Raw genomic sequence first — 27,948 nt, forward strand, 5'->3', positions numbered from 1 at the left:
ATGATTAATAAAATATGTTAAAAGACATCTTGAAAAAGAGTTAAAAACATATTTAATTTTAAAAAAGGAAGCACAAGATAAGTGGATAGTCCTTAATTCGCGGAGTTTCGAAGAAATACTCTCCTTCTCATCAGAAGGCAGGAATTAGCAAAATGCAGGATCGGATTTTGCATATAAAAGAATTTAATGAAACTACAAGTAAGTCAAAGATCTTACTTGGTTAAAAAAAGGGTGAGGTAAGGGGAACAGGAGGCAAAAGAAAAATAATAAAAAGATTTCACATGAATGGATAGTCCGGTGAAGGGTAAAAATCCAAAAATGGTAAAATCCAAAACGGTCGAATTTAAAATTTCAATCCACTGGGTAAATTCCAAATGGTCCAAAATCATCCAAAAGGCAGAGTTCCTTGGAAAAAAGCGCAAATGGAATGAATTCCAAATCATTAAAAGAAAAGTACTAGAGATAATATTTGAAACACGTCTGTCAAGGCTGGATGAATCAAAACAATTAAGGCTTAAAAAAACCCCGAAAAACGGTGACAATTTAAATTTGAAAAGCGAGGTCAAACTGACCCAGACAAAAAGCGCGAAAGTTAGCATTAATAATTAGGTCAGCTTAGATATGCACGTGAAAGTCTCAGAATTAAATTAATAAAACTGATCAGAAGAACAAACAAATGGCCAAGTTCAAGAAATGGGGTGTCTGTTATAAATATAAATACATATATACATACATATATACATATATATATACACATACACACACATACATATATATATAAAAAAAATAAATAAAATATAAAAATAAAATAAAATAAAAATAAATAAATAAATAAATAAATAGAAAATTATATATATACAGTCACATACATACATATACATACATACAGACACACAAATGCACACATACATGTATATACATACAAACACGCATATAAATATATATACACATATATGAATACATATACAATAACACACACACATATATATACATATATATACAAACACACACGCATGCATAAACATATACACATATCCAAAAACATATACAAGTTAAACAAAAAACATACATACTTACATACAAAATAAGAGGAGAGGCCGGTATCTGCAAACTCCGGAATAAGGCAAATAAATGTGTATGTAAATGCATATAGTTAAATATAAGTAAACAAATACATAGAATAAAAATGAGTAGGTTGATGTATATATTTAATTAATCGGTATACTTATACCATAAAACGGAGACAGCAGATGGAAAACCGGCCAAAGAAATAAAGAAAAACAAATAAAATTAAAAATATAAAAAGCTAAGAAGGTAAGATTATATATATAAAAAAAAAAAAAAATTAATGGGAAAAGATATATATTTGAAGGGTTAAATTAATAGCTATGTGATTTCAAATTTACCATATTTAAACTTGGACATATGTTTGCAATAAGAGATCAGTTCGTTTTTAGAGTTTATTATATTACTACTTTGAGGGGAGGTTATAATAGTTATAGCTTCAGATGTACACAGGTGACAAGACTTAGATCCTGGAGTATAAGACTTAACTTTTTTTAGGATGGTCCATTTAATTGAAAAGTGGGTATTGGTAGAGTTAAGCTTTTTAACCAGTGTAGTTAGAGAAGTTCCCTGGTTATTATTTGAATTTTGGTTATTGAAAGAAGTGTGGTTTGAAATTCTTTTCTTTATTAAAGTTGAAGTGGCACCTATATATGTATATGTTTTATTAATAGTTCGGGGTCGAGAATTAATATTAATTTGTTGATTTATACTGGGAAGAGAATTTAAATTTTGTTCATTTTGATGAACAGAGGGTAGGACAGTAATTGTATCAGGATTGGTTTGGAGGGGATAATTAGTGTTATCAGTGTTAGGATGGCTGCTATGAAAAATATTATTATTATTATAGCTGGTTGTATGATTGAAAATAGAGGGGCTGGTTGAATCGTTTGTTGGATTAATAATTATATCAGAGGGAGGGTCGGAGGAAGGATAATTTGGTGGCAAAATGTTATTGTCTATTATGGGAGAATTGCGTGGGAGCTCTGTAATTGTGCATGAATATATTACATTTTTATGGATGCAATCATTATTGAGTGGGCAAAGATGTTTGTTAATACAGTTACAGTTTCTTTTTGGTTGGATTGGGAAAGAGATTTTTTGGGCTGATTTAATTTTTTTGTTATTAGATGCTAAGATTCTTTGTGCTAAATTAGGCATAGTAGAATAAGAAATTCTTATTGAGTTTTTATTAAAAATTGAACTATATCTGTGTGGGTATTTGAAAGAGTTTTCTACAATATTGAAGAATTCTTTAGGTATATTAGTTTTAACATTTATGCTAAATGGAGGATTAAACCAAATATTTTTCTTTCTCCTAGTGCGACAGGGTGGGTTAGAAGTATTACGATTAGCATGTTGGTTCGGATTATATTTGTGAAATGGACCATTGCTATTGATAGCAGCAGATCTTGTTATTTGAACTGGTTTCTTGCGAGTCATATTGTGTGTGATTACAGATTTAAGACGGCATACAGGTGGAGTATAATGGTTATATTGAATCTTTTCATTGTATCCTGAATTTCCTAAGGCATTATTGAAGAAAGTAGCATTTTGATTAAAGGTTTTTTTATCGGCTGAGAGCGTAGAAATTCTTCTAGAGACGGATGGTACTATAGATTTTATAATTGAATTGGGGTGGTTAGAAGATTTATGGACGTATAAAAGCGTAAGGTTTGGTTTATGATAGGGGCTGTAAGTTTCAGTATTAAGATTAAGTGTAATGTCTAGAAAATCTGAAGTTTTTTTATTTGGTTCAATAATTATAGAAAGGCCAAAATTATTAAAAAAAAGTATGTAATTTTTTAATTGTATTATTATACTCTCTTGGCCTGGCTGTTGTTGTAAATAAAGCATCGTCTCTATAAAGGCCCCCTTGGATATGTTTAAAATGGTATTTCAATTCTTTCAGTAAGAAGAGTCCCACTAAATCTGTAACCTCGGCAGAGTCGGAAGCACCCATTAGGATGTCAAAATTATTAGGGGTATCTTTTCTAGTCCAAAACTTATTGTTAAATTGTATAAGGGATTTTCTGGCTAGGAGAATTAATTTAATTTCCAAATGAGTTAAGTCAGAATTTCTTTTAGCAAAGATTAGGGCCTTATTTAAGAGGATCGGTGAAATTGATTGATAATAATTGTTGATGTCAAAGGTTATGAAGTTAAGGAGGTGTTTATTTTTAAGGGAAACAAACCAATTAATTACAGAATTCGAATTTTGCCAAAGGGGGAAGCTAACTTTTTCTTTAATAGAGGGGATAATTCTATCTAAGATATTTTTGCTCACCGCACCCAAGTCAGAGCTAGATGGGCAGATCAATCTGATGGAGGGGTTATCATAAAAATTAGGTTTATGGTCTTTGAGGGTGAATCTAAGGGTACCCGGAGAAAGCATTTCAGTGGAGTTATGAATGTTCATAGAAGTCAGTAAAGATTTAGCTTCAGAATTAATAGAATCCAAAAGGTTGCGGGGGACTATTTTATAAGATTTATTAAGCTCTTTATATATAAGTCTTTTATATGTAGGATAGTCAAGTTTATAGTAATTTTTAGTCTTGTCTGCAGGGACAAATATATGATTATTCTTTTTGACTTTCTTGGCAAAATTATTTATTTTTCGGGTAACCGAGTTGTAGCAGTGTTTTTGTTTCTTAAATCTAATTTTTTTGACTAAATTTAACATGGAATTTTCGAACTCCTCAAGGTAAGGATTATATTTAGGGTGGGCAATGGTTTTTAGTCCGTAAAATTTGGTAGCCAATCTTTCAATTTTCTTTTGTTCTCTTTGAGAGTTTATGTTAAAGTTTCTGGGTGAAGAATGTCTTTAGACGAAAAAGGCGTTTTAAGCTTATTATTAATGTTTAAGTCATGGTGGTAAGCTTTCCACCTTATATTTTTTAGGAAAGTGTTCAAAGCTAGAACAAATTTATGGATATATTCTTGTTGGGTAGGGATAGGGATATTTTTGGCAGACAGGGGAATGTGTTCCTTTTCAAACATATCTGGAGAGAATAAAAAGCTCAACCAGATGGGAGCTTATAAAAATAAAAGTTACAATAAGTTTACTAAGGTAATTAAAATGGTAAACTTAAAATATATTATCAATATTAAAGAGTTAATATTTACAAGTAAAATAAACTCAGCCAGATATAAAAAGCTCAATAAAACCGAAAAGGAAATAGAGCTTATAATATGAACAAATGATTAATAAAATATGTTAAAAGACATCTTGAAAAAGAGTTAAAAACATATTTAATTTTAAAAAAGGAAGCACAAGATAAGTGGATAGTCCTTAATCCGCGGAGTTTCGAAGAAATACTCTCCTTCTCATCAGAAGGCAGGAATTAGCAAAATGCAGGATCGGATTTTGCATATAAAAGAATTTAATGAAACTACAAGTAAGTCACAGATCTTACAGGAACAGGAGGCAAAAGAAAAATAATAAAAAGATTTCACACGAATGGATAGTCCGGTGAAGGGTAAAAATCAAAAAATGGTAAAATCCAAAACGGTCGAATTTAAAATTTCAATCCACTGGGTAAATTCCAAATGGTCCAAAATCATCCAAAAGGCAGAGTTCCTTGGAAAATAGTGCAAATGGAATGAATTCTAAATCATTAAAAGAAAAGTACTAAAGATAATATTTGAAACACGTCTGTCAAGGCTGGATGAATCAAAAAAATTAAGGCTTAAAAAAACCCCGAAAAACGGTGACAATTTAAATTTGAAAAGCGAGGTCAAACTGACCCAGACAAACAGACGTGTATGTATATATATATATATATATTTACTAACAGTTCAGCTCGGCTTTGCTCAGGCCTATGTACTGTTCATAACTTTATGTGCATATGTATATATACATTAAAATGTTTGACTCATGTCCAGGTAACCTACATCTAAAATTTCAAATGTTTAGACTCAAAATTGGCTGAATAGTTTGCTAGAGACCGCAAAGGTAAAATCTTTTGAACTTTTCCCCTTTGACAACCAACTTTTCCGCCAAAAACTGATTAAAAAGCTTACCCTATGTCTGAATACACTTTATGTAAAATTTCAAATGTTTAGACAAAAAATTGGCTGAGTAATTTGGTAGACTGCAGAGGTCAAAGTTTTTAAAACTTTGACCCCAATTTTGACCCCCTTAACATTTATTGTTTTGGGCTCAAATCAAATTAAAAAGTTTGATCCATGTCCAAGTAACCTACATTTAAAATTTCAAGTGTTTAGACCCAAAATTGGCAGAGGAGTTTGGTAGAGTTTTCAAAGGTCAAGTACTTGAACTTTAACCCCTTGACAGCCAAATTTCTGACCGAAAACCGATTAAAAATTTTTTCCAAATCTCAATACTCCTCATATCAAATCTCGAGTCTGTAGACCGAAAATTAACAGAGTTATTTGGTAGGGAAATGTAAATGGACACACAGACATTTTCACTTTTATAGATATACTAGGAGTTCCGCCCGGCTTTGCTCAGACCCTATGTACTGGTCATAACGTTATGTGCATATGTATATATTAAAAAATTATGTACAGTAATGCCTTTCTATATAAGAGGCTTCCTTAACTACCATAGCAAAAAGTTGGTAGAGACCTCAGACGTCAAATTGTTTTTAACTTTTACCCCAATTTTAACCCCTTAACATTTATTGTTTTGGGCTCCAATTAAATTAAAATGTTTAACCCATGTCCAAGTAATCTACATCTAAAATTTCAAGTGTTTAGACCCAAAATTACCGGAGGAGTTTGGTAGAGTCTGCAAAGGTTAACTCTGTAAATTTGACCCTAGCAACCAAATTTTTGCCCAAAAACTGATTAAAAAGCTTGCTGCATATTTGAATACCCTTTATGCAAAATTTCAAATGTTTAGACCAAAATTGTCTTAATAGTTTGCTAAAGACTGCAAAGGTAAAATCTTTTGAACTTTGACCATTTGGAAGCCAAATTTTCAGGAAAAAAAAAACGATTAAAAAGCTTGCCCTATGTCTGAATACACTTTATGTAAAATTTCAGTGTTTAGACCAAAAATTGACTGGGCAATTTGGTAGTGACATCAGAGGTCAATTTTTTAAAAACTTGACCCCAATTATGACCCCTTAAGATTTACTGTTTTGGGCTCAAAGCAAATTATAAAGTTAGATCCATATCCAGGTAACCTATATTTAAAATTTCAAGCGTTTAGACCCAAAATTGGCGGAGGAGTTTGATAGAGTTTTCAAAGGTCAAATTGTTGAACTTTGACACCTTAACAGCCAAATTTCTGGCTGAGAACCGATTAAAAAGATTTCCCAAATCTCAATACTCCTCGAGTCTGTAGACCGAAAATTGACAGAGTTATTTGGTAAGTACACAGACAGATACACACAGACATTTTCACTTTTATAGATATATAGATACACATGCACAAACAAACCTAACAAGAGGTTGTTGGTGAATATTTGAAAAACTATTTCTAAATATTTTCGAAACTATCAATTATTGTATTTACAGTATTAACCTTGCATATACATTAACTGTATATGTAGTGGCAAATTTATTTTTTCCATAATTGTAAACTATTTTGCACTTTCCCAAATAGATTGATAACTATTCTGCACTTTCAACTTACAATGTCTGAGATTAAATTTGACACACACTGCTATCAAAGCTTGCTACTCCAAAATCTGAATTAGGTTTCTAAAAGATAAGATTTTTACTCAAACTAGTAGCATCTCATTTGCATATGATTGCATTGTGCAATCATTGAGGATTAAATTAACTTTGTTTTTGCCATTTTCTTTTTTTTTTCTATTATTCAGCAGTTGAATCCTACAAGATGCGCAGACACATTAGTGATTTTTGAGGCAAGTAATTTTCACTACAACAATATTGATGACTTTTTTTTTCTGTTTCAGGTGGCCTGACCCAAGAATTCCTTGAGAAAAAGATTGAAGACTGGCTCTTCTCTGTAACAGGTACAGATCTTGAGTTCCGTGCCGAAGAAGCTATTGAATTGCTACAATCATTTGGAATTCTGTCTGTAGTCGATGAAAAGATTTATGTCCAACCAGTAGAGACGGCCACGGCACTTCTTCCGCTGGCCACCTCCCCTCTTCTTTCTAGTTGCAGTATCATGGAAAGAGAAACGGAAAATGAATTCATGGGTACAATCATGGATGAAGAACCGACTGCGAAAACCACAAAAATTAAGTTTTTTTAATGTAGATGTATTTTAGCAATTTTTTAAATGTATATTTTTAGCAAATTTTTAAATATTTATTTTCTCAAATTGTTTTTTAAATGAGTCCCTCTTATCAAGGAAAACAATCACTCGAGGATAAAGGTTAATGAAATGTATTTATTGGAAGTTGAATGATGAAGTATGTTATGAGAGGATTGAAAATTATTGAATAGAAAGAGTTTGCTCACATCATCAAAAACATTATTTCGTAAAGTTTATTTGAAAATTTTAGGAAACCAAATGATGTTATAAAATTTTTTTTAAATGGTTAAAATCATTTTTTTCTGAAACTTTTTGTGTAAAACACATTTTTCAAAGAAAACTTTTTTCTCTTCACTTTACTGGTGAGGGATTGACCTCTCAGTATACATCCGGTGTTAGTGACGGTTGTTGTTGTAAAGTCTGAAATCTATGTGTGTTTGTGTGGTTGGCGAAAATTTTTTATAGGAGTTTGGTCACATCTTTGAAAACATTTCGTAAGATTAATTTGAAAATTTTTAGAAAACCAAATAATGTTATAAAATTTGGTGCTTATGATAGTTGACGGGTCAATTTTTTTTTTTTTAAATGTTTGGTTTGAAGCAAAAACAACAGTACTTCTCATATCGAAAATAGTAATATGGCAAAAAATTACGAAAATTCATGGAGTAGAAAATTATTTAAAAGTGATTTTTATGGAAAATTAGTGGAAATTGAAGAGTACGGATACAGAGGACATACTTATCTCCCCTTTCGCGACTTAAATGACTCGCATACTGTTTTAGACCAAAACGATAGACTTTTATTTTTTTACTAAAACACAATAGCAGTTTTCTACTGGATGAATTTTTGTAATTTTTGGATATATTACTATGTTCGACATGACAAGTAAGTACTGTTGTTTTTGTTTCAAAAGTCGATCCGTCGACTCTATCTTAACAAGCACCTAAAAGTTTTTTCTTAAATGATTAAAATCATTTTTTTCTCTGAGACTTTTGGTATAAGACACCTTTTCCAAAAGATAACAAATTTGATTACTTATGAGAACGGTTTATAACAAGTATTTGTTTTCATTAGATTTGAAAATGATCATGTTATAGTCTTTAGTGAAGCAATCCTATTGTAATGTGTTTCACATATGGAATGCTCTTGGAACTTTCATATGCACATTGAGGAATAAGGTAAAGTTCCTTACAGTTGTGGTATAAAAACAAGCTTTTCATCTTTGGATAATTCGGATATTGTTCTCATCTTGAGAGATTGTCACATCGTTTTGGCTGATCTAACATCCAACCTTTTTCATATTTTTTTATCTTGTTGGCTTCTGAGATCTTTTTGTCAAAATCTCGAATCTGCATGAAATTTTAAATGGAACGCTTTATTTAATCGATAGGGCTAGCATGCTTTTGTTCCATTAGTTATGACCTGATAGAAGTCCTAAATAATTTTCAATTGTGTACTGATTATCACCTGCACTGTAGATCAGGCCTTCAACCTCCAAAAGAGTGCCATGTTCAATTGATTTTCAGGAAGTACTTTATTGAAGGTCACACGTTACATAATCTGAAATGTTGTAAAAATAACATTCAAGATGAGAACAGTAGTACGAATAATACGGATTATCAATTCTCATCTCAAAAATTCAAAAACATAAACAAGTTTTTCTTGTGAACATTTCACACAGAGGAACCAGAGATGGAGCTCAGTCGAGATTATCAACTACAGTAGAACCCTGGGATACAGCATTAAAATTTAGTGACAAAATACAGTACAGTATATAATTACACATGTATATAATCAAATAACATTATAAATAACACCGTAAGGCTTGCAAATACCATAACCAGGGGCCGGAAAAACACTGTATTCCACATCGTAACCTGGAAAAACCATATCCTAGGGCCACCGTATCCCAGGGTTCTACTGTATTTGGCAACTTCCATGAAAAACAATATTAAAGCTCTTCAACTGATTTACACAGATTAGTAAAATCACAAAAGTTTTCAGAACCAGTTGCTGAATTGTTTTAAAATCAAAATATGTCTAAGAGATAATTTATTTTTTTAATGTAGATTTATTTTTTAACTATTTAAAAAAATATTTTTTGGAATCGTTTAGTCTTTTTAATATAAATATGAGTTCCTTTTTATTTGCCTCAGTCAGTTTTTAATGTGAAGAAAATCCAACTCGACAAAATTGAATTTAGAACTAAAATAAAATTTATTTCAGTCTAGAAGGATTTATCATTCATGAATTGAAGACAAAACAGATGCAATGTAGTATCAGAACAGCTACTGCACTTTGAAATATGACTCTGCAGAAAATATAAAAAAAATTACATTTTCAACAAATTAGGCTATAAAAAAATGTAGGGGAATTTGGATGTTGTTATAGATACTACACTTTGATCCAAGCCAAAAGAAAAGAATCTGCAAATTTATCTTTTTAATGATGATCGAGCAATAATTTTTTCAGTAATGATTGGTCAACAATCTTTTCAATGGTGATTGGGCAACAATCTGTTTGAATATTACCAGACAAAATTGAATCATGACCTCTGTGTTTACATGTATAATTAATTTATCTTTGTTTTTTTTTTTAGACTTCTTAAAATTTACAAATTTGAATATATGTTACTTTATAATTTTAGAAAGATTTTTTTAATAAACACTGAAATCTCATCTATACAACCATGAAAAATGAACTGATTAATAAGACCAGGAAATTAACTTTTTTATATCTATTTATTTTTAATTTTTTTTTTAATGATTATTTTTATAATTTTTTAAAGTATTGATTTTTCTAGTAAAAATGTTGATTTTCTTTAGCAAATTGTAAAAATGCTGAATTTTTTTAGCAAATTGTAAAAATGTTAATATTTAGCCAATTATTGAGATGTTGATTATTTTTTATTAAATTGTTGAAATGTTGATTTCTTTAAGCAAATTTTTTAAATGTTGATTTTTTTTTAAAGCAAATTGTTGAAATGTTAATGTTTTAGGAATTTTTTAAACGTTTTTTTTGTTTTTTAGCAATTTCTTAATTATTAATGTACATGTTTGTTAATAGACAATTTTTTAAGATGTATAAATGTTAATATACTTCACTTTATAATTTATAAGTTTTTCAAGAAACTTCGGAATCTCATTTATAAATGAACAAATAAACTGTGGGCTCAAAATACAGATGTACTTTTAATTATAAATCCTTTCAGTGTGCCAGTTTTGTGCACATAAAATATGAGTTCGGCTCAGAACAGGTTCGTTTTAATTTCCATTCCTTTATATTTTGATTAGCTTGGGTGCCCAGCATTGCCAGGTGTTTGTAGGTGTGTGTTGAGCCAAAAAATAAATGTTGTAGTAGGCAGGCAAACAGGCTCGAACCTGTGATGCGAAGATGGAAAAGAAAGTGGAGGTGGGTGTAAGGGTGTTGGTTGAGCAAAAAAAAAAAAAAAAAAAAAGGAAAATTGCGAGCACAAAAAAAATAAAGAAAGACGTAGTAGACAGGCAGGCTCGAACCTGTACCGTGAAGGAGGAAAAGAAAGTGAAAAAAAAAAGTGACGTGTTAGCTGTTGTGCCCATTGTCAAACCGGAAGTGATGTAGGTTTAAATTAAGGTTAGACAATCGAAAAAAGGCGATGCCTTTCGAAAATATCGGCGAAAAAAAGCGACCCCTCCCTGTAGAAAAGTGCCCAGTTGAGGGTGAAGAAATTAATATTTTTAGCCAATTTTTCAATATTTATTGTCCGAAGGGTCGAGCTTCAAAACTATACAGATTTAATGAAAATCTGTTGCCTTTGTCAAAAGTTTTAGGCAAATATACAAATATACATACATACATTTAAACAAACAGGTGAGATTTATATTATAGATTACTAATTTTCAGTAAAGACATTTCTTACAGACAAATGTGTGAAATTATTATTTTTTTATAACATAAGAACTTTCTGTTTTTCAATGAGTATAATACGTTAAAAGGATAATCATGCAACATCAGTGTTTGTACTTTCAATACATACAATGCATTTAATCTTTGTACTTAATGACTAATATTTAATGTACATACACTATTATTTGTACCTGATAGGTGTATGCTGTTTATTATTTGTACCTGATAGGTATATGCTATTTACTATGTGTCTTATCTTAAGAAATATACTTGAAGTAATAAATTCTGTCCAACTATAAACACACACACATACATGATGATTGGTTGTTAAATGTTGTTAATATTGTTAAATTCTGAACAAATTTTTAATTGTGAAAATTGTTCAATGAAATTATAAAGATGATGTTATTCCACTGAACAAGTAAAAAAAAAATTTTTTTATAAAATAACCAAACGTGAAAATTTCTCCCATTGTTAAAATTATATTCTATTTCCATGTACATTTTTATTTGGAACATTTTTTATTTTTGATACATTTTGCACAATCATTGTGTCAAATGAATTTTTCAAAGAGTTGTTGAGCAAATGTTATCTATTGTTTGAGATATAGATATAAACCATTGCCTTATATATATATATATATATATATATATATATATATATATATATATATATATATATAAAAGGCAATCGTTTATATTAATAAATAATTAAAATAAGATAAGCCACTTTAACTATTGCTTATATATATATATATATATATATATATATATATATATATATAAGCAATAGTTAAAGATGCTTATCTTATTTTAATTATTTATTGTTGTACATTTATACCTGAAAGGATATCAATCCTTTTTATGTGCAATATTTGCTGCCTTAGTTTCACACTCTTCAAGTTTTTCACAACATATATATATATATATATATATATATATATAGTTAGATATCTTCAAGCATATGAAGTTATCTTGTCGAATTTTAAAAGTCAGATCCAAATAACATTTTAGCTGATAAATCATACATTGTTATTGTCATATCATGTTATTGACAATACTTAAAATAAAAAAAAATATATGACTTGTAGCATACAATTTATTCTTAATAATTACTTGGTCCAGCCCAAACGATTGGTAATTTGAAACTTTTTTTAAAAATAATCACCTAAGATAAAACTTAGCAATGGTACATATCACATTTTAAATTGAATCTTATATTAGGAGTTGTCTCTCTTAGAAATACAATTTTATTTCCTTTTCTGTATAAGTTTCCAGACATCCAAATAAACAAAAGAAAAAAGTGCTTAATTGCATAATAGGTAATTTCAGGTAGGTACAGCTAATAATAATAATAATAATAATATATATATATATATGGTGTTTCAAAAAAATGTGTTCATACTTTGAATGATTATAAAACCGTTATGAACATGGAGTGAAATGGAATAACTTTGAAAAATAATGTTCGCAACTGTTGATAATGTGCGCTAAGGGATTTGCAAATATGACAACAAATCATTGGAGGTACATTTTTTTTTTTTTTTTGAGACACCTGAATATTAATAAATAATTAATAAATAATATCCAACAATTTAGAAAGAATATACAGACTATGTTTAGGACATTCTAGAATATATCAGCTAATTTTTAATATTTTGTGCTAATATGGAGTTTCTTCAAAGCAAATACTGATTCAAAACTTTAAATTCCATTAACGGTATATATATATATATAGCAAATACTGATTCAAAACTTTAAATTCCATTAACGGTATATATATATATATATATATATATCAAATGTTTGGCTGTACAACATTTATAAACATATTTGAACTTTCAGGGAAATTTCTCTAGAGCTCTTTCGGCTATTACCTCATCAGGAGAAAAATCGATAGCAATGGAAATAATATTAATGGCGAAAATAAAGAGCAATTGGGGATCTTTTTTATATATTTAAGGTGCCAAAAGCCGATTAAAATAAACAATTTCAATGATTGATTAAAGTGCATCATGAGGGCTGATAACATGCTGTATCATTTTAATCCCTTTATACTCGTTTATTGAATTAAATTGTTTATTTTAATCGCCTTTTGGTACTTTAAATATATAAAAAAAATCACCTATTGCTCTTTATTCCACCAATGTTCAAATGTGTGTGTGTGTGTATATATATATATATATATATATATATATATATGCTATTGTTATTGTCATAATAGCATCAAATCATGGCAAAGTTATGCAAACATTGCATTATCATATGCCATATTGTTGCAATAGATGCATCCCTATGCCCGTTTTGCAAGTACTTTAATGGAATGTGCTTTGAAGAACTCGGTGCACTTGTGCCTGCTTGATGTACATTCTCCTGACCAACCCGACAAGCAGCAACATTTCATCTCTTCACTATAGCCTTCTACTCTAATAGTTTCTTCCCTTGGACTTCTAGACTTTGTAATTCCCTTTTTGTTTCCTGCTTCCTTGACTATACCAACCTGCTGAATGTTAAATGTAATGTGAACAGATATCTTGCAGTTCAACTCCTTACAATTCCTTGTTAGACATGATTCCAAATAGCAGCCTCTTGTGTACAAGTGGCAATATGCCTTGTGTTGGGTTCAAAATGAGTAAAAATAAAATTGTGATTCAACAAATAATGAAAAACTGGTTCGTAACATCAAAATGGAATATACTAGTAGTGTGTGGCATTTAATCTATAAAAAGTATATTACAATGTTTATAACTAATCTTGCATATTTCATGAGGCCATGATAACAATGGCCTATTTTCTGAAAATTTAAACAAACATTTACACTTAGATCCTAAAGAAACTTTAAGAAGGAACAAAACATTAAAAATGAACTGATGTTTTTTTTTTGCTGTCTTTTAATTTTTGTCACCTCTATTTATAAACGATGTAAATATTAAGACATCTATTTACAAACAGTAAAAAAATACTAAAAAAATTAAATTTATTGAATTATTTATTTTGTTACAAATATTTAAAGAAAATTGTTTTTAAAAAGTCCAAGTTGAATTTTGCTTTATTTTTCAGTTGACTCTGGGGTGGATGAGGGGTAGGAGTGGTGACAGTTTTTGTTGGAGTTGAGTTTTTAAAAAGTTTAAAAGAGTAATTTTTTTTTTTTGCAAAATGACTGTATAAGGTACAGAAATGTGATCTTATAAATTTTAAAATTTTTATTCATGTAATTCTATTTTTTTGTGTGGTCTGTTTTGCATACATATTTGACTTAAATAATAATTTATGCATTAAGTTTTATTTGATATTTTTCTTTTGCATTTTTTTCTAGAAATAGAATATTACTAAAATTTTTAACCCATTAAAACTGACAAAAGTTATAGCCATCGTCAATATCTGCAACAGAGATGAAACTTTCAGGTCATGAATGTAATAAGTTCAGTTATCATAACAATGCAATTTGCATTCCTCTGATTTATTTTTACTGTTAAATATCATAACGTTTTTTTTTATTAATTCTTCCTTCTTTTCCCCACTTTTTATGCATAAGTTGTCCTCTCCTTGAAATGGCTCCATTAAACTATAGCCCCATTAGCCTCCTCCCTCTTTTCACCAAAATGAGTCCATTATTAATCAAGCTCTAGTCCATCACCTTACAGTTGCTAAACTTCTGTTCGACCATCAGTATGGATTTAAGCAAGCCCGTTCTACTGCAATCTCTGAATGTATATACTATGCACTGGATAAGGCAGAGGAAGGGAGGACAGTAGCTCTAAATATATCTAAGTCTTTTGTGAGAGTATGGCATGATGGTCTTCTCATGAAAATTAGATCCTATGGTATTACTGGACGAATACTTAACATAATGAAATCCTTCTTAAATAAGAGAAGAATCCAGGTTTTCCTCGATGGCCGTACATTTAAATAATATGATATAAATGTGTGTGTAGCTCAGGGGTCAACCCTTGGACATTTATTATTCCTGATATTCATAAATGACAACCTGATAAAATAGTCTCTGAGATTGGTATATTTGCTGACGACACCCTGCTCTATAACAGACATGAGGGGAAAATGAATGAACACGTATTCAATGCAATGGTGGAAATCCTAGAGAAGACCTCCAATCTGTAGTGGAATGAGGTAAAAAATCGATGGTAACGTTCAATGTTGCTATGATTAAGCTTGTTTCCTTTAATAATTACAAGAAATCTTCTCAACTATAAATAGCTATGGTTAAAGATACATTACCTGAAAGTATTTTGTTCAAACTCCTCAGCTTAACATTCACAGGGAACATGAGTTAAAAATATACATTGAGAGCATTGCCAAGGCTGCTGTGAAGAAGATGACGCTCTACCGTGCTAGAAAGTTACTTACACCTTAAAGTATCCTGTACCTCTACAAGACCACAATTCGCCCATGTATGGAGTATTGTTGTCACATTTGAGCTGGTGCATCTGCTACTAGTCTGTCACTCCTGAACAGGGTTCAAAAGACAGTCGCCAACCTGGTAGGTCCTGAACTGTCATCTAAACTTCAACCTCTGTCCCATCGACAAAATGTTGCATTCCTCTGCCTGTTTTACAAGTATTTTAATGGTGGATGCTCTGACGAACTACATGCTCTTGTACTCCCTCGATATAAATACCCCGGACAAACCCAACAAGCAGCAAAGTCCCACCCCCTACACAGTAGAGATCCCTAGATGTAAGAAAGACTTCTACTTTAATAGTTTCTTCCCTAGAACTGCTAGACTTTGGAATTCCCTTCCAGGTTCCTGCTTCACCAACTCTACTGACATACAAAAGTTCAAGTGTAATGTGAACAGACAGCTTGCTGCTCAACTCCCTATATAATATCCTTGCAACTTATGTCCCGGATAGTAGCCCCTTTACATCAAAGTGACACTGTGCCTTGTTTGGGGTGAAAATGTAATTAAAAAAAATATATACACACACACATTCAGCCTTTTAAATTCAAATGTGTAAAGAGGATAATCTGTTAACATCAGGTCTGTTTGAAGAACAAAACTAAAATATACTAGAAAAAATACCCGTCCTTGATTGGTCCATACTTATTTATTAGCTGTATTTGTTTCCATTCTGTTAAAACAGGCAATGACTGAATTATCTTGTTATTAATAAATGATTGAAATATAAACTCAAACCAGAATTGTAGAATTCATAAATATTGCATATTATACATACTGATTTTTTTTTGGTGTAAAGATGATATCAGAATGTTGGGAACTTCAAAAGAAAGTTTGAAAAGTAATGCATATTATAAAATTTATCTTAAATCAACTGAGATAAACCTGTTTTTTTTCTTCTTTTTAATTACAAAATTTTTTTTTTTAGTAATGCTGTTCCACCTAGTAATCAGCTGATGATCTCTGTTTTCTATTTAATAATTTAACTTTATTTTTCTCTTTTCCCTTTTTCCCCACCGTTATATAGTTGAATTTCCTTTTGCAATTGTGGATTTTATAGCAGAAAGTCGGTTCATGCAAGTGCTAAGTCTGTGATATGTTGAATTTATGGAATTAAATTGCATTGAAAATCTTTTTTGTATAATACTCGAAGCTTTTTTAGATTATTTATTCATATATATATATGTATATATATATATGTTTTGTGAAAATGTATGCTTTTGCGAATATTTTCTATTTATGTATACTAATTCTTTTTAATCAGAAACTCAATGTTTTAATATATAACAGATCATATATCTTTATTATGTTAAATATCACAGACAATTTATTATTATTATTTTTCTTTAATTTGTTCCAAGTTCCTTATCAGTTTGTGAATTTTATGCTGAAATTGCTTGATGTATCTGCCATACCCGTTTTCAGCTCTAGTACTTTCAGATCCATCTGGACCCATCTTCAAGAGTGATTATCAGGTAAAAAATGTATGTTATGTTATATTAGTGTTTTTGTTGTGATGGTTATATATTATTAATAAAGTATTAGCATTATAAGCATTTTAGTATGTTATTACTATTATTGAAGTTAATTTTGTTGATAGATGTGTGATTTGTTTTGATGTGTAAGACTTTTAAAACTTATGTAGTTTTTGTGCGTTCAAATATAGTAGTGTTTTTTACAAGGATTTTGGAGCGGGGTCTAGAATGTTGCAATGTTGAGTGTTGTGTCCTGGTGTTAGCTAAGTACATGGTTATGGCAGCTACATAAACTAATTTCAGCTTGAAACACACAAAATAATAAGGAACTTAGAACAGGTCAAAGTAAAAGAATATGCTGACATAAATTGTCTGTGATATTTAACGAAATATGTTTGAAAGAAAAAATATGATCCTGATAAATGATTATGTAAACTATAAACATAATGGTTAAAATTTTAACATTTTTAGCTTTTATAAAAATCTTTTTTTGAATAAATATATGCGAAAAAAATTTTTTTATTTATTTATTTGTTTTTTTTTTCAAGTAATTGGATATTTTTATCAAAACCTTTACTTTCGGTTAATTCTTAAGAAATCCAATGTATATCTTAATTTTTTTTTTTTTAGTGTATCTTTGACATGTCTTTTTGTCTTAACATGTTTGGATGGTTTATGCAAACTTTTTTTAAATAACATTTTTTACGTGTTTGTAAACTTTTAGATCCATGTTGAAGAATAAACAAAATAAGGTACTTAAATTTGCAGAATATCTCATTCAAATTTATTCTCAAATGCATATGAAATAGATCCCTATTCTACAAACTTTAAACTTATTTTTTCACAAATGTATTTGTTTCCATAATGCACCACATCATAACGTCCATTTATGCTTGAAACAGCAGCAGCCATGTTAAAACGACTTCAACTTGCTTAAACAACAACGCTGGTAAAAGAATTTTTATTAAATAAAATTAAAAATTTTTTTTTTTTTTTTTTTGTAAAAAAATAAAATAAAACATTGATTGTAATCCTTATAGACAATAAGGTGTTTTGAAATAGTGCTTAACTGCATTTGTATTTAAGATTCCTCTAAAATTAATAATAAAAAAATATTGCATAGGGATCTTTTTTTTTTTTTTATATATATGGGAATCGCTCCAGACGAAGCCACTTGATGTAAGGAGCTAAAAATGAAAACAAAAGTACTTCAATGTCAAAAACTTGCAAATGATAAGTGTTAGATGGAATAGATTCTGACCCAGTAAACAACAATTCTTCCCTTTTTGTCAAAAACATTGTTCCTGGAATGTGAGGATTAAAGGACAAAATAAGGGAAGCGAGAGTTACGGGGTTAATAGTGACTCGATAAGTTTTTATATTGTTAGATTGCATTGAACTTTATACATGTATCAGCGTCTTTGAAATATCCAAATTTTAGAAATATCTATTTCAATATGAAAAGATTTTGATACAAGTTATTTTTCTTACATGAATACGTTTTTCTAGTGGTGAGTGTATTAATGTTTAATGTATGTAAAATAAAAGGAAACATGGAATTATCTCCCCTTTTTGTAAAAAATCATTTTATCATAAAAAAAAGAAGAAAAAGTCAATTTGTTTCATTTGCTGCAGTTCACTCTGACATTTACTGCTGTATAGCCTTAAAACAACATTACCAGTCTACAGAAGTTTCAAAAGATTTGAAACATAGTACACCATTGACAAAGAGGTTTTACTTGGAAATATATTATGGAACAATTAGCGCACAATAGATTGCTGTAAGTTTTGACTAAACATATATGATTTAATATAAAAAAAAACATTTCCTTTTTATCCTTCTTTTCAACATCAGCTAGTTCTATCTTATTGCATTGTGATAGTCTTCAATTATCCCTCTATATGCATATTAAACACAGTGCTTCAAGCAAATTACATCACCTTATTAAATATAGATTTTGTAATTTCAGAGCCTATCCCTCCTGACACAAGCAGTATAGGATTACCTGTGCCTTGCAGAATGGCTACTCTGTTATAAAGACAGGCGGCTATTGGCACCGGTTTACGTTGAACCAGAATTTGAAAGATTTAACAGCAAAAATGATTAAAAGAGATGTACTTGCAAATATTACAATTGATTATTGCTTTATTTATTAGTTATTGTTTCTTTTTTAATTTTAATGTGAACATTGCATCTTTATGATTGTTGGTGGGTCGGCCCCACTTAGCTTTACTGTTAATCGTATTCCTAAAAATCAAGTGAATGGGTTAAGTAGTTACAAATTGAATTTAGTAAAGGTAGATATTACGCTTTAGTTGCAACAGATTTTTGTTTTACATCAATTTTCTAATAACAAATTTATTGTGCAAGATTTTAATAGTTTGACTTGCATAACATTTAAAGCTGAAATTACGTTTCTGAATTTTTAGAAATGAGGATTAATTATTCGTATTATTTGGATAATATGCAGGTAGCATGCTCTTGGTCCATCAGCCATGACTGGACAGAAAGCCCAAATTGATCCACAATTGTATTTTGAATATTGCCTACACTGAGGATTGAACCTTCAACTTTCAGAAGAGTAACTTTACTATGCATTCTGCCACGAGTCCTTGTGTGCAATTCTAGTATGAATTTTAAAGCGCCTAAAATACATGTGGCATAAGTAAAGGGTTCTGTTTGAAATTCCATGTAGATTCTTGAGTTCGACAAGATACACCTGAAGAATGGTCAGAGATTACATCAACCAAAACATTGTGAAAATAACACTCAAGAGGAAAAGAATAGTCTGAAGAATCCAAATAACATGAATTTAAGCTGACATTTCAAACTTTATTTCTGACTATCGAATCATAAAATCAAGATAAGTTATCTCCCTTATACCATTAATATGACCCCAAGGCCGAAAATATTGATGCAAGTTAAAAAAAATAAATCGGTTATACTAATACAGTAATACCTTGAGATACGAATTTAATTTGTTCCATGACCGGCGACATAACTTGAAAAAATCGTATCTCAAAATAGTTATCACTAAAGAAAGATAATTACAACACTAATGGTACAGAAATTTATATATAATAATAAACATTAATAAAAACAAAGCAATAGAGTTGTACTCATCGTCTAAGCGAGTACTGGCATATGGGATTCAGGGAAGGAGGAGGGAGGGAAGGAGAGAAGCAAGGCTACCATGCACACACAGTATGGTAGCTAAAAAGGGGCAAGATAATACACAATTAAAAACGTTGAATGAACTTGCATTAGGATTTAAATATTAAGCAATAACCGGATGAATAAGAAAAAAATGAATAAAATTGTAACCAACTTATCATGAAGACAGGGATGAGTGGCTAACGAAGGTGAACTAGGAGGAGGAGGCAGAGAAAGAGAGCTGAAACAGCATAGCCTAACCTATGACACACACACACACACACACACACACACACACACACACACACACTTTTTCCTTGCTTTGTGTTTTTTTTTGCAAAACATATTTAAGTTTTATTTTTTTTTTTCAAACATATTTACATTTTTTGTTTTGTTTTTGCAAACATATTTAAGTTTTTTTTTGTTTTTGCAAACATATTTAAGTTTTATTTTTGTTTTTGCAAACATATTTAAGTTTTATTTTTCCAAACATTTACGTTTTGTTGCTTATTTATTTTCAAACATTTACGTCTTTTTTTGTTTTTACGTTTCTAAGAGAACATCCTTTAAGGAATACTCAAGAAAACACATGTCACTTAGACGTAAAATGTTATCAACAATTGCATCCATTATATGGTTTGGCAAGGGTTAATTGGCGGCAAAGATCGTAATAGATTGCGCATGTTTACAAAATAAAAAAATAAAAAAACTATATTTGAAAAAAAATAACAAAAACAAAAAAATATGTTTGCAAAAAAAAAGAAAAAATATGAAAAACAAAAAAAAAACGTAAATGTTTGAAAATAAACAAGCAACAAAACGTAAATATGTTTGCAAAAACAAAAAACGTAAATATGTTTGAAAAAAAATAAAACTTAAATGTTTGCAAAAAAAAAAACATGTTTAAAATTAAAATATAACAAAAACATTTATTTTTATTTCAAGGGTGCCATTACATACATTTTGCGCTTCCATAACTGGGTGGACAGACAGTAACGCCACCTATAGTTAAACGGAGGAAACAGGCTCTCTCTTTCTTCCAGATTACCATAATCTCACAGCCTTATATGCGACTTACTTTAAAGTTAATATTCTTTAATAACATCAATAAAATTAAAACGAATACATAAAATATATTGGTGAGTGGTGGTTTAGTATTTCGCATAATTTCCTCAATTATTAATTGAATAAAATACAAAAGAAGTGGAACAGGAAGTAAAATTAAATGTTCGTTTAGTTAAAGAAAAAAAGAAAGAAAAAATTTCCAGAGGAGATAAACAAGAAAAAATAAAACAAAAAAAATAAATAAACGAAAACCAGCGATTTCAACAAGAGTATATGGTCTTGTATATATATAAAAAAGGTATTAAAAAAACTTTCTTTCTACCTCGGCATTCACCGTTAAATTGACTTTTTTTTTAGTATGCTGAAAACTAGGTAGGTACGGACAAAATGAATGCCGATGCTCAAAATGTATAAATATTTTGATCCCTCCCTTGACTTAAAAATTCACGAAAAATCAGGAAATTAACCAATTTTAATGAAATTTTCAGTATTTATCAAATAATGATCGCAGAATATAATGAACTAATTATTTTATTCAAATCTTAGTGGAAATGTATTATTTTGTTTAAACAAAATATACCTTTACTAAAGTTATGGTTTTCAGTAGTAAATAAAAAAACGCAAGAATTTATTTTTGCTTTGTTTTTTATATAAATAAAGAATCGTAATTTGTAACAATAAAAAAACAATAAAAAATAACCCTTTTTACAGAAACATTAGGAAAAAAGCCCCTAAAGTCTGTATTAATGAAATCAATATAACTCAGAAAAAAATTAATTTCTCGAACTACCAATATTATCATTGAATTCAGCATTGTTTATTCTATATTTTTACACACAGAAATTATAATTGCAAAAATTATTTCTACTTTTTTTCACGCTTACATTTTTTAACATAATCTTTACATGTAAGATTCTAATATTTCCATTGCACGCTTGAACGTATAATCATCAACGTAAGATAATGTTCAAATAATCTTGGAAAATAAAGTAAAAAAAATTAAATTGAAAAACAGGAACATAGAAAAATAAGTTAATTAAAAAATGGTAAAAATTATACGAACGTTCTATGTCGGTAAGTATGGATGCACAGACTTGAAAAGAAAACCAGTCTGTTTTACCCCCCCCCCTCCTCTCTTCAACTACCCGCCTGTTTGTGTCTATCAACTTTAAATTTCACGTAAACATTATGATAAATTTTGACGTAAGTCTGTATTTTTTTAGTGTGTAATTTTTTCAATGATTATACATTGTTTTCTTAACCAATTGTAATTCTGTATTAATATTAATAAATAATGGTGCTCACTTTTTTTTCAATGAATAAATTGTCAATAGTATAATTAATGAATTTAATTAACTTTTATGCATTTTTAAATGAAGGAAAAAAATTGCTCGATATGCCGGAATAATGTTAAATAAAGAAATAAATTATGTCTAATTTGTTCTTCCATACATATTTGAATTTTGCTGCCAGAGTTTTTTTTTTTTGATATGATAAACAAGTTTCGTTCCTACCAATGTCACATTTTTGGATAATTATTACTTTTTTTTAGCAAAAGTTAAGTGTGTTTATTGCATTAATTCATTATCTTAAGAATTTAACTTAATACTTAACTTGGAAATAATTCCAGAAAACTTATATTTTTCTTACCAGAAAAATGTAAACATGATCTTTGTCATAATGAATTTTTACATGAAATGTAGGGTTTTTCAGATTTTAAATAAAATTATTTATGTATTTTTTTTTTTTATTTCGCAAACTTTTTTTTTCTTGGAGAAATTAACTTTAAACTATAATCTTTCAAACACAATAAAAAAGTAATCGAAAAATTAAAAAAAATATTAAGATTAGCCGGCGTTCAAAACCATGCCCCCCTACCGAGACAGGTATTAAATTGCCCGTACCTACATGACATTTAAGTTTGAGTCAGACAAGTATTGGTAAATGTGTAGTTTAGCGGCGTAAATTATTTGACAGACAAAAAAATTAAAATATTTATTTTTATGTAAAACACATTAGACCCTAAGGATGAAATAAAACCAGAAAAATTTTCATTTTTATTATTTTTTCATCATTTTTATTATTTTTTCATCATTTTTATTGTACTAAATGTATGATATTCGAGATCGACATATTGCTTTTAAAATTAGACCTTTCTAAGATTTGACAGATTGACCTTTTTAACGCGAAATTTGCCCTTTTTTTACGCTCTTAAAAGGAACCATGTTTTTGGCTGCCATACTTTTTGTAATAAAAGTGCGTAACAAAGGACAAATTTGGCCTTAAAAGAGCCAATCTGTCAATTTATCATAAACCAGTCGCCTACTTTATGAGGAGCTGGATTTTTCCCACGTCAAAACTTTAACTCTGTCCTCATAAAGAGGTAATTAAATAAGGACTTTATCACCAGAAAATATAATAAAGGTTTTTTTTCTGTTCAAGTCATATAGTGTGAAGGTCAATATTAGGTAATGATAGACAGTATCCCCCCCACGCTATAACACAAATAAAAAAATATGCTGTAGAAATATTTTTGTGTATGGCTTTTAAAAACTCTTTTAATAAACGAGTGGGACTTTATTTCATTAAGGGCTAAGAACAGTTTTTTAATAGGGGTTAATAGAATTCACAATATTTTCTGCACTCAAACCAAATTTGCTCCAAATGAAGTTCAATTCTAGTCAATATTGCTGGAATTATGGTGGAATCATTTTACTGCTCCAGTAGATATCTCACTGCTGATGCAATTCTCAAGAGCCAAGGACGTTCTAGGATGAAGTTCTATTGCCACATCTGGCCAGGAACTGTTAGAAGTATTTATCCTGCCTTGACAGAGTTCAAAATAGACTTTATAGCCTAGTAGGGGATGCCATTTTCTTAACTTCTTTCCCTTAGAAGAGACGTTGCAAGCCTAGTTCTATTCTTATTTTTTATAGCAAGTGCTCGTCTGAGCTTTAAACTATGCCCCCCCCCAACTTTGCTAAACTTTCACAAAAACATTTTTCTAGGTGAAACCACTTTATCTGTGTCTAAACCTAAACGTAGATTCCATGAACAAAGCTTCTTTCTTAGAACTGCCCGCCTGTGGAGCTTTATTCCGTTTGCCTTCTATCCAGCTGATGTTTTTTTTTTCAAGCCCAACGTAAAAAAGTTCTTGAGCCGTCCCCTTAAATAATCCAAATTTCCACTGCTAACGATTACTACAATGTTAACCCAGTGACTACCATACACTTATTAACTCTTATCCTCATATGGCATCCAAACCTTCATAAATGATGACTCTTAAAAAAAAAATCAAGTTATAGTCATGAGTATTTTTTTCGCTATTCAATGATATAGCTGCAAAATTGTCAACAACTCCGATCTTATTTTAGTTGTGATGGCCTTTTTCAGTTCAGAAATTATTTCGGAATTGTCTATAGAGATACCTCCACGGATAAAAATCTAAGGAGATTGAGGTCTAATGAGTGTGAAGCCCACTCAGGATCGCACCTCGTACTAATGAGACGATTACCAAAGTGTCCCTCGAGTCAGTTGAAGTACAGGAAGTTGGATCCCTGACAGTAATTGAACACTTTTTATTTTAAGTTGATGAACAAAATTAATTGATAATTAAAATAACAAGACATTTATGAATTTAGTAATCGAAAAAGATTTTTTTTGAAATTAATAATTGACATTTAAAAAAAAAATTAAGTTTAAAAAACATTTTTTGAAATTAATAATTTAAAACAATCTTTAAATTAATTTGTTAAAATGAATGATAAAAACAATTTCAATATAAAGTTAAAAAAAACAACTTAAAAGTGTAATTACTATTTAAAAACCTTCATTTTTTCATAAACAGTTTTTTAGTAGAAAATTTTTTAACTTTTTTTAAAAATTACTATATTAATTTGTAATAGTTTTCAAAAGGTTCTCTTCGATGCATATCATAGACCGAAATCTTATAGGCTGTTTTGTATCATAGTCGAAGATATAATCTCATTTTAATAATAATAATAATAATAATAATAATAATAAAAAACTCATACACACTTGCCAAAACATTGTGTTTTTTTATAAAGTACCTTTTTTATTGACTTTACAAAACTTTATACTTTATAAAGTTTTATACTTTATAAAGTTTTATTGGCTTTACAAAACTTTATACTTTATAAAGTACCTTTTTTATTGACTTTACAAAACTGTTACTCAATGTTATAATATTGTTGAATTAAAATATTTGAAACACCTACAATTGTTGAGATTTACTTTGACTTTAATATTCATAAACCACGTTACAGCAGTTAATTCTTCATAATTTCATGCACAAATATATCAATTGTCGATGGATGTTTTGACTAATCAAAAAACTTATAAAATTCACTAATTTTTATTTTTTATTTAAAATTATTTTCTGTAAAATAACTTTACTTCAATGTAATTTTATCAAATTTTTATTGTTCACTTACAATTGTCAATAAAAATATCGCACCTATCGATTTTTATCTGAAATTTTAAAAAATATAAAAATGGACGCACTTTGTATACATTTATGTCAGTTATGTTTTTAAAATAATTTCAAATACCGTTTTTAGAATTGATGTAAAGTAAGTTGATTAATGTAGTGTTATTTTAATTATTATTAATAGTCTAAAGTTCTGAGATTGATTTGTAAGTTTATAATGACGTCGACGTTGTTCTTAAAATAATTGGATTAACGGAAGATCTTATTTCTGCAAAACCACCCCCGTCAATGCAAAAATCTTCACCAAGAGTGATATTTTCAAGTGTTCGATGTTAACTATTTTCAACCATCATCGTATTTTCTGGTCATTGATTAACCGAAGTATATTTCATAAGCGCCTGGTTGAAGAAGGTTCTTTTTAACGGCTATTTCAAAGTTAATTGCCTTTCAGTCATTTATATGCGCCAGCTAAATCTCAAATTTCATCTAAAGTTACCGCTATCTATATACAAATGACATATCAATTCCGTAACGTCTGCAGGTTAATCTATGTGGACGGCATCTGTCTTTCAACCCAATCAAATTACTCCAAAGTCATAGGAGATTGATTGATGCAAGCGCTCGTGCAGTTGTCATCATACTATGACAAGTGGCATCTCACCCGAACCTCAGAAAACTAAGGTGTGTTCATCCCATTTTAAAAACCACATAGCCTTAAAGTTGCTCAACATCACCTGGGAAGGTAACGTCTTTGAAAACACTCCATACCCAACTTAATCTTGTCGTGGCACTCGAAACGACACTGTCGTATAGAACCCACATCGAGAAGCTCTTCAAGAAGTTATCGACAACGTATGAATTAGAATGTCTAATGTTCACTGTCAATGTTTATTATCTTATTAAAAAGTATATATTTTCGAGCATCGTCAAATAAATGCATAATTTGAAAAAAAAAAAATAGAAAACTCCAAAGAAAAACTTCTATACATCTGTTTCTTTTATTCTGACAAATTGGTTAATTATTTTACTGTTTCGTAAAGAAGAATCTCCAAAGAGTAAAATTCATTACCTTCATGTTCATAAGTATATGTATAACGTCATTTCTCTATATATCTATATTTTGTCTATGCTCGAAAAATATATCGTAGGCACGGCGAAAACGAAAGGAGGAAGTAAGCATTTTTTTAAAATCTACCAAAAGTCGAGTAATTATCCAATCAATACGAATTTTTCACCGATTAATAAGTGAAGAATGAACTTTATAATAGTGTACTTTTTATTCATAATCGATATCTATCTATCTATCTATCTATCTATCTATCTATCTATCTATCTATCTACAATTATATAAATGCAACTTTGTCTGTGTGTGTGAACAAGTTTTCTTTAAAATTTACAGAACTTTAGTGTATAATTCTGGAATGATCTTAGTTAAGCTTTGTAGCAACCGAAACTTGCTACACTCACAGGCGGGAGCTAATTCTCGCGGCTCGAGATTTGAAACCCATTTTCTCCCTGGCTTGTCTAATCACAAGCCAGCTCTCAATCATGTGACCGAGTACATAAAAGGCGAAATCTAAGACTATTACTCCTCTTTCTCCCTGCTATTCCCAGCAGCACATATCGCTGGGGGGCTTCGGCCCCTGGCCAAAGTGAGTATAACAATCGACATGTTTCTCTTCTAACTCCCACTTATTTCCACATACGGTACCCACACGAATTTTCTTTATCATGTTGCAGAACTGCTCTCGTCGATACACCGACACACACACACACACACACACACACACACACACACACACACACACACACACACACACACTACAACACGTACTGAAGACTTTGCTCTTTCTTCTTTTATCGGCTTCCTTCGTCCTGACGACTACTGACTATAAACAGATGTAAACGAAACTATTCTTCTCGACAAGCCGGCAATATATTAAATCTATCTTTACACAAGAATACCTCCACCTACTAACCCGTTTCTCTTTTGTACACGCTAGTAACGAAGATGACAAATAAAGTTGTTTATTAAATGTTAAAATTAGACTTCCTTTCTTTGTCTTCAATTTTAACTAAAGTTTTGTCTCAGAATACCCCCGATAATTACCGATAATCAAAACCGTTACTTTAATCTATAATCGGTAAAGCCTTTTTTCCACGTCGTCGCTTAGCAAGAATGATAGAACAACGGGCTGTGAAAATTTTACCGTGGGTTAGTTGATAGCGTGTTTTTTCC

General features: G+C 29.8%; 1 protein-coding gene across 2 annotated transcripts in view; it reads left to right on the forward strand.

Moving 5' to 3' along the window:
* LOC145277674 (transmembrane protein 143-like) overlaps nucleotides 1-8,916 on the forward strand; it is a 60,873-nt gene extending 51,957 nt beyond the window's left edge. The window contains exon 7 of one of the 2 annotated variants that reach the window (XM_080129338.1): nucleotides 6,957-7,391. In XM_080129338.1, the coding sequence (XP_079985464.1) occupies nucleotides 6,957-7,261 (305 nt within the window). In that variant the 3' untranslated portion in view covers nucleotides 7,262-7,391. Of the gene's footprint in view, nucleotides 1-6,956 lie in introns of both variants that reach the window. The other variant, XM_080129339.1, reaches the window with a different exon arrangement.
* The last annotated feature ends 19,032 nt before the right edge of the window (nucleotides 8,917-27,948 follow it).

The sequence above is a fragment of the Euprymna scolopes genome, chromosome 6 (assembly GCF_053919585.1).
Source record: "Euprymna scolopes isolate OS-2025 chromosome 6, ASM5391958v1, whole genome shotgun sequence".
Classification (NCBI taxonomy): Eukaryota; Metazoa; Mollusca; class Cephalopoda; order Sepiida; family Sepiolidae; genus Euprymna; species Euprymna scolopes.